General features: G+C 39.0%; 2 protein-coding genes across 3 annotated transcripts in view; one reads left to right on the forward strand and one right to left on the reverse strand.

Moving 5' to 3' along the window:
- LOC110066193 (ciliary microtubule associated protein 1A-like) overlaps window positions 1–9,988 on the forward strand; it is a 10,461-nt gene extending 473 nt beyond the window's left edge. Inside the window, exons 1-4 of one of the 2 annotated variants that reach the window (XM_020773393.2) lie at window positions 3,794–4,136; window positions 4,691–4,914; window positions 5,484–5,624; window positions 9,492–9,988. In XM_020773393.2, coding sequence (XP_020629052.2) covers window positions 3,794–4,136; window positions 4,691–4,914; window positions 5,484–5,624; window positions 9,492–9,581 — 798 coding nt within the window. In that variant the 3' untranslated portion in view covers window positions 9,582–9,988. Of the gene's footprint in view, window positions 1–3,793; window positions 4,137–4,690; window positions 4,915–5,483; window positions 5,625–7,879; window positions 7,969–9,491 lie in introns of those variants that run through there. The other variant, XM_089296133.1, reaches the window with a different exon arrangement.
- The window catches only part of LOC110066189 (periodic tryptophan protein 1 homolog), a 9,296-nt gene continuing 3,927 nt past the window's right edge, over window positions 9,632–15,000 (reverse strand). Inside the window, exons 7-18 of the mRNA XM_020773389.2 lie at window positions 14,568–14,686; window positions 14,284–14,351; window positions 13,775–13,871; window positions 13,278–13,339; window positions 12,934–12,967; window positions 12,535–12,612; window positions 12,221–12,311; window positions 11,627–11,706; window positions 11,300–11,341; window positions 11,113–11,218; window positions 10,474–10,556; window positions 9,632–10,384 (exon numbers count right to left, since the gene is read on the reverse strand). Of these exons, the coding sequence (XP_020629048.2) occupies window positions 10,238–10,384; window positions 10,474–10,556; window positions 11,113–11,218; window positions 11,300–11,341; window positions 11,627–11,706; window positions 12,221–12,311; window positions 12,535–12,612; window positions 12,934–12,967; window positions 13,278–13,339; window positions 13,775–13,871; window positions 14,284–14,351; window positions 14,568–14,686 (1,007 nt within the window). The 3' untranslated portion in view covers window positions 9,632–10,237. The remainder of the gene's footprint in view (window positions 10,385–10,473; window positions 10,557–11,112; window positions 11,219–11,299; window positions 11,342–11,626; window positions 11,707–12,220; window positions 12,312–12,534; window positions 12,613–12,933; window positions 12,968–13,277; window positions 13,340–13,774; window positions 13,872–14,283; window positions 14,352–14,567; window positions 14,687–15,000) is intronic.

Raw genomic sequence — 15,000 nt, forward strand, 5'->3', positions numbered from 1 at the left:
TTGACCACACAACAGGAACAATTTTTGAGCTCTCTAGCTTTAACCATAGGGTCTAAAGCGAACATCTTATACAATTCCTCTTTAATGTAGTCTTCACGAGAAATTTATTGTAAGTTTTGATACAAATTTTTGTGGAATAAAACTGCTAATTCAACTTTGCGCAAAAACCAACAGATTACTGGTGTACGTTTCCTTTGTGTGAATTTGGCTAGAAAGTGTTAATCGGTTCACACATTGTTTTTGAAACTCAATATGATTATACCGGAAAGATTATTCATAAAATAAAATCAATTTGTTTTTTGTTGAGGTTCGAGGCCAAATTCCTGTCTTGTCTGTTTTTTCACCGTATTTTTTTTAAGAAGTAGGTCTTAAGCTTACTCCAGACATGGTTTTGCACTACATGTTTACTATAGGTATACGTACAATACCACAAAAGATTCTTTATACTTAAAGATTTTTTAAGCTCTAGTATTTATAATACCACAGTTCTTACTAAAATTCACCAGAAAGCATTCAGGGTACGTGACAAGGGTTTTAAAATTTTAAAGCGAAAATGCAAGTTTTGGTGAAAAAAAATGCCTTCAGTATTTTACACTGACATTACTTTTGATGAATAAAAATTTCGGAAAAGTCTTTTAAAGCAGATGTTTGAGTATGATTAATAATTTTTTGTTGTTCTTTCGTTTTTTTCCCTTCATTTTTTCCAAGCCTGGAAGAAGCAAAAGTTTAAAGTAATTTGACTGTGTAGAGTTCAACATTTAAAACACATTGATCACTAGCTGTTACATACTGCATGTATTGAACCTTCCGGGAGTTTATGGAATTAAAGGAACATGGCCTGATTGACTCAGGCATGGAAGCAAAAGATGGTTTGAACTATTTTAAGGAAACAAGGGTTATTTTACTCTTAGCGGGAAAATTTTATCTGCATTGAGAGTAAATGCAAAATGTTTATTGAAATAATAAGTAAGTAATCAAGGAAAAATAATCAAGGAAATAATCAAGGAAAGATGTTATCCATGTGGCAGCTTACAAGCAGACAAACATAGCTTAGACTTGATCTGATATCATGCCTCGTGTAGCCTGTCCCACAGCTAGCGTTTCTTGAGATTTACTATTCAGTACAAAAAAGCTTAGAACGCTAAGGACTGGGAACGAGGTAGTCGCCTTAAGGGACAATTAGAATTTTCCCAAATAACGGCCTCTGATAATTTTTGGCTTAGAACAATAAATCCTATACCAACTAAACGTATTAAACATTTATTATGATTAAGGTTACTGTAGTAGACAAACAGTAGTTTGCTGTAAGGAGTATAAGGACACAAACAGGGACTCGATGTGTCCTCGATATCATGCCTAGCCTAGCCTGCCTCTTATGCAAGCTTCTCCAGATTTACGATTTAGAGTAAAGAGAGCTTGAATTACTAACGACTGAGAACAAGGCAGCCGCCTGAAGACTCCGGGAACAATTAGAACTACAATTATCAGAACTCAAGTCGAGACGTCACATAAAGGAATTTTCCCAAATTACGGTCTCTGATCATTTTTGGCTGACGACTGCAGTAAACTTATTATTCATTTCTGATTATGATTGAGTTTACTGTAGTAGACAAACAGTAGTTCGCCGTGAGTAGGTACGCAAAACACGGACTCGACATGTCCTCGATATCATGCCTTATCTAGCCTGCCTCCTACGAAAGCTCTGCCAGAGATTAACGATTTAGTGTCAAACAGAGCTTGAAATGCTACCGACTGGGAACGAGAGCAGTTACCTGGAGGCTTCGGGAACAATTAGAACTTCAATTATTGACACTAAACTCGAGACGTCATACAAAGGAATTTTCCCAAACTACGTTTCCTGATCAAACTTGACTTAGAGCACTAAATCTGATTCTACAGTTTACTGTAAGTAGACACGCAAACACGGACTCGATATGACCTCGATATCATACTTCGCCTAGCTAGTCTTCTTTTCCAGAGATTTACGATTCATTGTAAACTACCATGGTCTCTTGGTATAAAAGAGAGCTTGAAGTGCTAGCGACTGGGAACGAACCAGTCACTAGAAGGTTTCGGGAACAATTAGAACTTCAATTATCAACACTAAACTCGAGACGTCACACAAAGGAATTTTCCCAGACTACGTTCCTTGATCATTTTTGGCTTAGAACAATGAATCTGATACTACAGTTAACGTATTAATCATTTTTTATGATTAAGTTTACTGTAAGTAGACACGCAAACACGGACTCGATATGTCCTCGATATCATGCCTCGCCTAGCCTGCCTCCTACGAAAGCTATTCCAGAGATTTATGATTCAGTGCAAAAGAGAACTTGGAGTACTATCGACTGGGAACGAACCAGTCACCAGAAGGCTTCGGGAACAATTAGAACTTCAATTATCGACACTAAACTCGAGACGTCACACAAAGGAATTTTCCCACATAACGGTCTCTGATCGTTTTTGGCTTAGAACAATAAATCTGATACTACAGTAAAAGTATTCATCATTTATTATGATTAAGTTTACTGTAGTAGACAAACAATACTTTACTGTAAGTAGGTACGTAAAACACGGACTCGATGTGTCGTCGATATCATGCCTCGCCTATGTAGCATGCCTCCTACGTACATACATACATACATACACACGTTTATTCCACGTCCCCAAGGGGTTTTTCAATGAAATATGTAACAAGACAACAATAAAATACAATAAATTAATTCTATGTAAATAAAATTTAAAATGCACTTAAAAATTCAAATCAATAGAAGCGAAAGAATTAGAAGATTTAAAGTATTCCGTACTAGATAAATTCAGTTAGCCATCCATTGAGAGTCTTTTCCTCATCAAGGTCTTAAAATGAGCTAACGATTGACTTAACTTAATATTTTGAGGCAGAGCATTCCAGAGCGTTCCAGAGAGATACCATACGATAGTAAAAAGTTCTTTGGCCAGTTGCACTTTTTCTTAAACTTTTCCATGCAGAGATTTACGATTCAGTGTAAAAGAGAGCTTGAAATGCTACCGACTGAGAACGAGGGCAGTTACCTGGAGGCTTCGGGAACAATTAGAACTTCAATTATCGGCACTAAACTCGAGACGTCACACGTAGGAACTTTCCCAGACAACGCTCTCTGGTCATTTTTGGTTTGGAAAAATAAATCTGACACTACTAACAGTAAACGTTTTAATCATTTTTTATGTTTAAGTTTACTGTAAGTAGGCACGCAAACATGGACTCAAAATGACCTCGATATCATGCCTCGCCTAGCTAGTCTACTTTTCCAGAGCTTTACGATTCAGTGTAAACTACCATGGTCTCTTGGTATAAAAGAGAGCTTGAAGTGCTACCGACTGGGAACGAGCCAGTCACTAGAAGGCTTCGGGAACAATTAGAACTTCAATTATCGGCACTAAAGTCAATACGTCATATAAAGGAATTTTCCCCAAATTCGCTCTTTGATCATCTTTGGCTTATAAAACGATAAATCTGATGCTTCTAAAATAACTTTCTTATTGCATTTCGCTGTTGAGATAAGGCCTTTCGAAGCTCTCAATAATAATCTTTATGTTCTCATCGCTTTCACCAGGACCGAGAAAAACATTGCGAACTTTGTGACGTCACCTGCATTTGCGACTCAAGTACGGCTCGCGCGCCTTTCTTCTCCATTGTCACGTGCTGTTTAATTGCCAATTAATGACGTAATTTCCACCAAACATAATTAAAACTCAAGTAAAACAGACTTTGTAAACAGTCCGTGAAAACCGCCAACTTTATTTTTAAAAAATGTCGCAACAAAACAAGGAAATCCAGCTGATTGTTGAAGAGAGCGAAGAAAGCGAGGAAAACAAGGAGGAAAAAGTAGAAATCGGTGCAAAATGTCGGGGACCAGGGCCCGCTAAATATCTGCTTCCGGGAACTATAGGAATTAAGGGCCATGATATTAGAAAGCACCGATGTCCTGCATTTAGTTTTGGCCAACGACACAAAGAGTTTTCCTCGAGTTTCAGCCCTGGTCCAAAGTACATGTTCCCTGCTTATGTGACGCGTAAAGGGAAAGAAGCTTCTCCAGCATTTTCTCTCTACAGTCGCACACCAGATAAACTACACTTTTTCACACCTGCTCCAGGTATTTTAAAAACATTGAAATAGTAAATTAATTGTTATTATTAATACTGGATATGTATTTTGCAAGCCAGATGATCGAAATAGGCCAAGGCAGAGCTAGACCCCATGATGGCTACTGTTTCAAAACGAGATTAAGTATAAGTTTACAGCGTTCTATGATTACGAATGCGGTTCTCTTATTGGCTTCGCTACTCACTAGTTACTCTGTTGTAGGTAGCGAGTAGCCTAGCATGCGTGCGGTTGTTGACAAAATGGCGGTCACTCCTCCTGAGAGCATGGCTACCTTATCTGAAATCGTCAAAAGTGGACCTGGATCTGGAATCTCAGTTATGAGCTAAATTTTCGCCGATCTGTCGCATTTATCAGGAATTTTTTCAGATCTCAACCATTAAAGTATTATTCACTGGTCTGTTAGGCATTAAATCAGGAACGCCAACGTAAAAGTATTCATAAATTTTGTCTGTTTATTTGTTTCAGTATTGATTCCAGGTTACTCTCGCATGCTCCATTTTCTCCAGAGTAGAATTATTTTAACCAATTTTTCGATTGTTTCAGGGCAATATTCGCCAGAAAAATTCCATCCACCTCATGAGACGAAAGCTCCATGCTTCACGTTCAAGACACGCACCAAGTATTCGTTCAAAGACCCGACGCCCTCGCCAAACTCTTACTCTCTACCACCCCTGATAGGACCAAAAGGTGTCAACAAGGCATCGGCGCCAGCCTATTCGCTGAGCGGCCGCTCTACCATTGGTGGATTCAGCGAAGATCTTCAAAAGGTGAGAGTCAACGTACATATCTTAAATACATATCTTCCATAATAAAGCGAGGAAAAATTTCATCACACTTATTAGAACAAGGGAAGTAAAAAAGTCTATGTCCCTACCCAATAGTTACATATTTTTTACCGATTCATTTTTAACCATATCCTGACCATATCGGAATATGGTGCCTGTAACACCCGAAGAGGAAGTATCATTAAGGCCAGGATTTAAAACAGCATGATATTCAAAGTCGTCTTTAAATTCACGTACAGTTACTAGCGTGCAGGTTTTACTCTCTTCAGTAATTAGCTCACTTCACCATATACGCCATGCTAATTTTATGCCAACTGACACATATATAAATTACAGGGATCTCATTCAGAAAGAGAGCCCTTGCCTTTACTGATCAAATTAAATTTATACCATAAATATTATGTAGTTGTTAAAATAAGATAACAGCAGTATCGCTTTAGTTTCTTTCACAAAACTTTTATCTTGAGAGTACGAAACTGTCCTCATGTTTTAAGTGCAAAATCAATTTATTATAATATTTAAACTTATTTCATTTACCGTTTCGTCACTAGACACCCGGCCCGGGGACATACAATATCACTAATCCCAATACAAATAAAAAGAGAATGCCTGCATACACTATGAATGGAAGAAACTACATGCCACAGGACTCCACGCAAAAACCTGGACCTGGAGCACACAGTCCTGAAAAGGTAGGCTTACATAAACCGATATTTCACGGTGAGTATTGAATCGAATTGAAACTAAAGGCAGCCTCTAAATTGATCAGATATTTTGCACATGCATGACTAATACTCAAATTTAAATTACTCTGCAATTCTGCTTCAAGTCCTAAAGGCAATAGACCTTTCCTCGGTACTGGACTGGAACTAGCTTGCAATGGAAGCTCGTATCATTAAAAAGGAATAAATTCTGATCTATTTGCATTTAAAAAGAATGCCCGCATTAGCCCCAGTTGCAAGCTGTTCCAGTCCAATTCCGAGAAAACGAGTATGGTCTATTTTCTCTGGCATTAAATTAAGGTTTTATTCATTGCTATAGAGGTTTTGCACGGCAGCCACGTTTCATGCATGGCAAGAACAATAGATAATTTTTCCTATGGGAAAAAAATTAATGTTCTTTCTAAAGCAAAACATTTTCATTGTTCCTGCCATGCAACATGGCTGCCGTGCAAAACCTCTATGATATCCTGTAGTTCCAGATCTCATTAGGCCATCCCGGGAACAAAATGACATGTATTAGTGAAAGCCATAATTATAAAACTGGACCAGAATTCAGGACCGAGAGATAAATTTTGGAAAGACGCAGGAAAAGCCGAACCGTGCTCGAGTGTTCTAAAGACATGCATATCTGGTCATTCTTAAATTTTCAAAAATAACGGGATAGTTTTATTATCTTTGGCTTCTATATGGGCTTTATAATATAGAGATAGCGCGCAAGACAACCCAGCTCTTTTGTCAATCAGGATGCGGCGCAATCGAAATTCAAACCGTATTATAAGTAGTCGTATAACTAAGTATAAATTCGTAGATTCATTGTTTGTTTATCATTAAGTAGTTAATAAAAAGTTCTGATTTGAGTTAAACCAGTCTAATGCGAGGGACACAAAACTCAATAACAGGAAATCAAAAATGGTAACTTTTACCTTGACTGAGTGCAAAGTTGACGCTAGTAACACGGATTTCGTCCCTAACACATTCTGTAGGTTCAAATCAAAAAGGCAGCTCATCTTTACGGAGACACCGTGCGGGGGGGGGGGGGGGGGGGAGGTTCTCTCAGAAAAGTTGGGTGGGGGTGTGCAGCCCACTTCCCAAAACCCTTACCCTATTTATGACCAAAATCTGCGGTTTTTGCTACCCTATTTATGGCCTGGCAAAAACTTCGATACCCTATATACGACCGTTGCCGCTGGTACAGTTGCCCTAAACGTAAGTTATGAAGGGCTTTTATTGATGGTCATATTGATAATGATGAAAAAGTAGCTTCTTCTAAGAAACATAGCAAATTCAAGACTAGAGTGCTAAAACCATACCCTATTCAGGACCAAAATGGCCAAAATCGATACCCTATTTATGACCAAAACGGCTTAAAAACCCAACCCTTTGGGGCCGCACATACCTATATAGCCCATATAAGGGAGTACCCCCCCCCCCCCCAGGACAGGGACCGTCCTGTTGGCTTTTTAAATTCCTCGAAAACCTTTGGAAAAAAAGGTTGAAAGCAATCCATCATGGTATAAGTGCCGGGATGCAAATCGAAAATGGGCCAAAAACGGGCATTTTAGTTCAGACTTCTATCTCAGGAAGAACCAGATACGCTGTAGCTGAGTGTTGGTTACAGAGTTTCACTACTCAACCAGATTACATGAAGTATTCGAACGGTGCAAATTAAAGTTTGGCATGTGCTCGGGATCCTTTACAGTTGGACACAAGTAAACTGTTTCTCTGGATGCTCGTTCAAGTGCCTGAGACTGCCAGCAATCAGCTGCAGGTCCGCTTGTTTTCCAAGTTTTTCTGTGGTTTGAGAAGAAAGCGAAGTGTGAGTAGTGTGAGGAGTCGAGCCGCGATGCCCCTAACCTGCCGAATCGCGAGAACTATGCATGTAGCAAGGGCTGGAACGAGGTAGAAAAAAAGGAGAAAATTAATATAATATGATAAAATAATTTTTTTTGTGGGTGAGAGAATGACACACTATTCGAACATACTTCATGACATGGCTGTATGGTCGTCAAGAGCATCTCCTTGCATGTTACAAAGCGGATATGCTTAACATTATCGTTCAAATGCATGCTGGTCACATGTGTTTTGCTTTCCGTTCTTGTGTGTGTCTTTATTTTCAGTTCTGCATGGTTTGAAACTAACTTGCGTCTCTAGGAAGAAGTCAAACCACTCATTGTAAAGAGAATCATGATCATGATGACGAGATGAATTTTATTGTCACTCAACAGGTGGACCAAGGACTGCGCTTTTCATTTGGCATAAAACACTCTGAATTCGTGCTGCCCATTCGAGAAGATCCATTAGAGGATCAATAACCTGACCTTGCGAGGTAAACGCTACCCAGCTCTCCTCGCACAGTGTGTTAAACGCGTTTACCTCCATCCACATCTTCCACAACCACTTCTGTCATTGCACTTGCCACATTTTCCATACAAGGTTCATTATCCAGCTCATTTTTTCAGCCTTGTTTCACTTTCCGGCGTCACTCAGTTCTTGCAAACCATTTCATCATTGTTGCCGATTCATACTAATGGCATTTAAAAGGGCGTAACTAACCAACAATTCCATTAAGCTAATAACAGCCTTCATTTTCTCTAACTTATGACATTATAATTTGCTTTCACCACTTCCGTATATACACTGTGACAAATATTTACGTCATCACGTCATCGCCACATCATATCTTGTGGGTCATCGTGACGCAGTTCCTGACGGGTTGATGCTATGCCATGAAATATTCTCCACCAACTCGTACAACTGATTATGTACACTAACATAGAATCATTCAACACACCAGCACCGTTTTCAGCAGTGAAATTTCGGGTTTTCGTCATGCACTTCATTTGATCACACCTCACAACACCTATTCGTGTGCGTCACCGCTGATCAATGCTACCGTTAAGTTTGAAAATGTCATCAGTCTTTAGTCAGCCAAGGAGTCAGTGATTTAGAGGAACCACTTTAGTCAGGAGTATATATTTTGTGTTTAGGTGTCAGGAGGGAAGATGTAGTTAGAAAACCTACTTGAGGACCAAGTACCATTTTGGAGATCGCGGGACCGGAAGTCGTTGGAGTAGCACCCTTTAGGAAGCTGGTGCGATGCTCTGACTGGAAGGAAAAAACCCCATGCCAAAACAATAAAAACCTGTTCGATTATTCTCTACGAGGATTTCCCAAGAAATTGTAACTGTTGGTGACAAGACGACGGATCAAAAGCGTGGTAGAAGCATGCTACGAGGCTAGACAGACGATTTAAATAACCAATTCAGATGTAGTTAGCCGAGACTTGAATAAAGCCAAACCATTTTCCAGAAAGTAGTGTGTTCTGTTATTTTAGTAGCTTCTGGACTTGTAGGCAGTTAGTAGAGGAAAATAATTAGTAAATCTCGGTACTAAACGGATAGATAAAGCAAAGAGAAGGCGCTTAGAGAGATAGCAAAAACTCTCACCCTGTAGATTGACAGCAGATAATTAATTCCTGTGCAATTTATTATATTAGTCATTATAATCAAGGCAACAACGGTAATCCTTTTAGGCATTGCTAGAACTAGTTTGCTTCAGCCATTCATTCTAATAATTTCCTTTTTTATACGATCAAGCGACAAGCACGAGCGTTACTTTTTACGCCAGAGATGAATCCTTCTCTATTCTGGAGAAACATGATTGGCAATATCAATGTTCACTAATAGTTTCCACCTGATGATGCTATCGTCTAAACAAAAAGGAAATTAGTGTGTCATGCTGGAATTCACAGAAATATGCAGGCAGAGACAGGGATAGATTCAAACGTTTGCTTGATTTTTGTCTTAACAATATTTTCATCTCTTTCTCGCTTGCCAGGTGGTGTACAACAAACCTACCGCACCAACATTCAGCTTCGGAATGAGGCACAGCGATTACATCACTGTTCCACTGTCTATCAACACGTGATTCAAAACTAGCCAATCATCCATATGTACAAATGACGTTTTAGTCACGTGTTCAATAACTGTTCAAAATCTTTATTGGCATCTTGTTTGAGAGAGTTCCGCGTAAGTCACCAAGCTATCGCTTCGCAAATTAACACATGTATATATATTCTTTCCTCGTCTTCAACGAGGAAGACTGAAATCTTTTTTGTTTGGTTTACGTGCATGTAATTCGCATTACAAGTTCAAAGTTAACGCAAGAATAAATAAGGTGAAGGTATGTAACTCAGAATTTCATCGGTTTACTTTTCTGTGAGAACTCTTAATAGTGATATCCAAAGTTAAAGCACTTGTTATTATATCTATGCGCTTTGTAAAATATTCTGTGAAAATTTGTACAGAAAATAAAACGAGAATCGAGTGACAAAACTGTGTTTTCCATTTAGAGCAGTTGTTGATCATAGGAGATTGTTCTGTCCAGCTGTGAAACCAACTCGTCCTTCCATTCAGTGGACATCCTTTCTAAAACGAGGTAGAGTCGGTGTATGTTGTGCGAATGGCAGGTTTAACAATTTCCACCCGTCCTATTCGCATACTTTTCGTATTTCCTAAAAACAAAGAAACGAAGGCATTATTTTGCTGTTTCCCACACTTAAAATACATAAAATTAATTTGGGTTTATTTTCGTTTCTTTTTCTTCTTTTTCTTTGAATGACCGCTGTTCATAGCCCCACTCAGGCTCAAAGCTGCCATGGCGTCAGCGGCAGACTCTTCTTCCATGGGCTCAGGATTGACTTCTTTTAATGGTTCCAAAGTGTCGGCAACCTGAAAAGGATTGAACGAGTTTATTTCGACAATGTAAAGAAAACTTCCAGTAAAAGAAACGAACAAAGCTGGTAGCTAAACAAGAGTACCTCCTGCTCCTCTTCTACAGTTTCTTTTTCGGTTTTCACAGTTGCAGGCATCAGTCTTTGCCTTGCTTCAAAATGTCGACGAACTAGAACACAATAAAAGTGGGTCAGGCAAGTAGGTTGAATCAAAAGACAACACTTAGCAAAGTACGTTTAAAGAAGGAACGTTACCTCGAACACCTGAAGGAAAAACACGAAAAATGGCTCTTCTCTTTCAGATTTAAATTCGTTTTAGTCTTTTTTTGATGAAAGAAATAAACACTAATTCGCAGTGATACATTAAATATTTATTGAATGCAGATGAATCACTGTTACTTAAGTCCGGTGCAAATTTATTCGGGAAGAAAAATCTTATCTCGACATTGACTGACTAACTGACTGACTGACTGTCCATTTCTCTCTGTTTGTATGTCTGTTATTAGTTTCATCGTCCGACAGACGGACGGATTGACTGACCGACTGTCTGATACACTGATAGACTGACTGACTGACTGACTGACTGACGGAAGGAAGGACTGACTGACTGACTGACTGATTGACTGACTGACTGACTGACTGACTGACTGACTGACTGACTGACGGACGGAAGGACGGACGGACTGACTGACTGAAATTATTCTTCAAGTGTTGATTGATAATTACCTGGGTTACTCTCTGTAAGATCCAAGACTCTCAAACCTTGCTTCTCGCCACCGAAACAGAAAACAAATGGCGCATCAGGACAGCAACAGCTATTAAGAATCTTTCCCTGAAAACACCAATTGACAGTAATCAAACCATCTTAAAAAGAAAACTCTAATATTGAGGACAAAGTTCTTCATCTCCTTACCATTTCAAGATTTCTGGATGCCACGAATGAGGGTTTGTTATCCTACAAGGAAACAAGGTATGTTACCGTCAACAAACATCTAGATGTCTTCGTACGAGACAACCACATCACTGGCAGACTCGTCCCAGTCGTCTTCATACAATTTCATACAGCGCGCCGCATGGGGCGAGATGGGAGCGCAGGGTGAGATGGGTAGGGAGAAAGCTAGAGAGCGAGACGTCGTCTTTTCCTCTTCTCCCTTCCCATCACCTCTTGCTCACCTTACGCCGGGCCGCGCGTTGACTGAAGACGACTGGGTACGAGTCAGCATCACAAGTGTCACCTTACCTGTATATCCCAGACTTTGACAGTCTCGTCGGCGGATGCCGTGACTAGACATCCGGGAACTTGGCTGCTTAGAGCAAGTCCTACAACCAATACAAAAGAGGAAACAGATTTGCTAGTCGTTTGAGCAATGGCAAAGTAACATAACACGCTGATGTGACAACTTTGGGTGTGGGCGTAGCTCGCGCGACAGGCCAAGAACGATAAGTATTTAAGCGAAATTATTCAGCGAAAGCAAAACTGAGCGAAAACGGAGGGGAACTTAGTTCCCTCCTTGTCTACTCTTCTCATCTCTTTCTGTATAGTTAACTATGCTTTCTGCAGCTATCATGCACAGAAGACGTCGGATGTTGTCTCGACTTGACTTGATTTGTGACCATTTGTATTGTGGATTCAATCTCCGCGATGCTATAAGAGATTCCTTGACCGCTTATGGATTACAAACATTTACGAGAGAGCATTTCAAGCTGTTTAAGATACAGACTGTTGCCTTGGAGACCATGAAACATCACTTGTGCAGGAAGCCTCAAACGTCACGGGCAACGTCGTCAAAGCGAGAAGGGAGGGTAGGGGTAAGGAAAGCCGAAAATTCATCACCTGGTATTGCGTCGTCATGTGCTTTAAGAGTAAACACTGGCGTGTCTGTTCTGACGTCACAGCAAAACACGTGACCAGTTTCTGTGCTAACCTGCACACAAAACAATAAGATACGGATTAACTACAAAATGCTCTTAAAACACTTCTCAGAGACCTAAACACAGACTGATAAAGAAGGAAAATAGTTTTTTAAAGCACAAAATGCCTAAGATACAAAAGGCGCACGCATATAGAAACACTCTAGATGGTTTTTGTCATAAGCACCTTGCCCATTTTTGTTTGAACTTCAGTTTACTTATTGCAAGACTACTTACTAAAAAGTTGTATGGTGAAAAATGATTCCACAGCACTCTTTCCACCTCTGCATCGAATTTCCAAGATTTGATGTTGCTCTAGGATAATAAGAAGTACCGTAGATTAAACTATGTCCTAATGAAGTGGCTTTAAAATGCCGTCTTTTTTACAAAACGAACAGTCTTTGAGGAAATCCTTACATTTTCTGTAGAGATCGCATTTAAGGATGACAGTATCACACAAAAGGCGATTTTTTTGCGGTACCACTCGACAGCTATTCGCTCTTAAAGCCCTCACCCAAGCCCAATCCTGGGGCTTGTTAGATGCAGGTTTATGGAAAGTGGTCAAAAATATAGATTGGTTTCTACAGCTGGATCAACAATAGACCAGACTAACAATATCCAATACAAGAGAGTTACCTCGGGACTTCTGCAATCCAGCGCTTTGGCCTTCCTGTAAAATAAAAATACCAAAAGAAACACGAAATGCAAGGGGAAAAAAAACAGAAATCACTAATTTCATTAAAATTCTCAGAAAGTACAGCTTATTTCATGCAGGCTCTTTGGGATGAAAGGACCGACCGTATTCCACTCCCTCTTCTTTTCAAGACTGCATGCAGCCTATAATTTCCTGCACAGATTGCAGAGCAGATAAGGCAAAAAAGCGTGCATTGATCACTCATTTTTCTCATTTTCCCCTTCTTTACATCTTATTTCACACCCACCCGTCACTCTATCAAAATACTTTGCCAGATTAAACTTACTTGTCAAAAGATCCTGTAAGTATTGACTGTGATTCATAAGGATGCCACTGTAATGATTGTACCTATCACAAACAAATAAACAAAATATTTCAAAATAATATACAATTCCTCGGTTTGGAGAAATGTTCTACTAAAAGACAATATATAGTATAATACAAAATTTATTTTTTCTTGTGTTGTCTTTTTTCTTGTGTAGTTTTCTCTTTTTGTCACTTGTAGTATGACACAAGCTACTGATGTAAACTCTTAATAGCCATTTATCAATTTTTAGCCTATTTTTTACAAATTGATGTGAGCTGCTGAATGGAAATAAAAATGTGGAAAAAAATAACAATACAAAATTGCATTCTACAAATCAGTTATTTCTTTTCAAATTTGTTCCAGGTATTTGGTCATACAGGGCTATATGCAGATGATAATTTGCTATTAAAAGGAAGATTTGTTGGACTGACTTGGTTGCTGCTCTACTGTTATCATTACAAAGGTTTAAACATTACCTTATCTTTGTGATGTCTTAAGGTGTGTACCGGTTTTGGTTGTGTGAGGTCCCACAAAATAACAGAGTGGTCTGCAGATGCACTTGCTAATACATTCCTGGAAAGTTAGAATTAAAATATTATTACATAAAATCAGCAACAGTCGTGTCTAGCAAGAGGGTGGTAACAAACTATGAAGGATACTCATATCAAGAAAAAAAAAGGTCAGTTCAGAAAGGAATGAACAAATGAACGTCAAGTTAATTGCTTTTTTCCTCGTTAACGTGTAATACACTACACTTGTCACTACAGTAGTTGCACTACCTACTGACTACATGTACATGATAATGAAAAACACGCACCAGGCTTGTGTGCCATGCCATCAACCCAGCCACAGTAATATTATTTTAATACACTGTTCAGGATACTCTAGGCTACGTTTTGCCCAACTCAAGCTTCATGTAATTGACAAACATACAGAGCTTTTTCTACCAAAGATCATATAAAATTCTGCTTTATTTAATATGTACCTCAGAAGATGATTCCATGATAAGTCAAGGACTGCATCACTGTGACCTTCTTCAGAATGTCTTGATTTCTACCTCAAAACAAACATGCACAGTCAAATTAAAGCCACGTGACTAAACCTGTGTTTCGATATTAAGAGCATACCTTGTAATGTGGAACTTGTAATCATGTTTGTATTTGCAAATGAAAAACTGTTATTAGCTGGCATGAGCACTGCACAATGATGCAAGATGGGAATCTGAAAGTCATGCTATTTCAAAATCTGTTTTACAATTTGACCTCTGACCTTTTTTGACTTTTTCCTTTTTCTCCTTCCTAGTGAGACCACAGGTTCTAGTGTATCCACCAAGTCTAAATCCCAGATATCAACATGTGGTTCCATTGTTCCCACTGCCACAAAGTTAGCTATGGGTAAAAAGTGATAAATTAGTACTGGTACATTGAAAAACAAAGAATGCTGACAGGATTAAAGTTTGTTTATCACTAATCTGTAAAATGCAACAGGTTATTAAAGATATTATTCTACATTCAATGAAGCCTCCTTTTTGTGAGGAATTTCTAGGGAAACTAATATCAAAGCATACTGATCATTATCTGTTCTGAGATCTAAAAGCACAAAACAAAGACCAATTCAAAGTTTGTTCAATAAAGACTGCAACACTACTACTACTACTACCACCACTACCACCACTACCACCACTACTACTACCACCACTACT

The sequence above is a fragment of the Orbicella faveolata genome, unplaced genomic scaffold (genome assembly GCF_042242905.1).
Source record: "Orbicella faveolata isolate gen_17 unplaced genomic scaffold, um_ofav_v1 contig_1, whole genome shotgun sequence".
NCBI classification, from domain to species: domain Eukaryota; kingdom Metazoa; phylum Cnidaria; class Anthozoa; order Scleractinia; family Merulinidae; genus Orbicella; species Orbicella faveolata.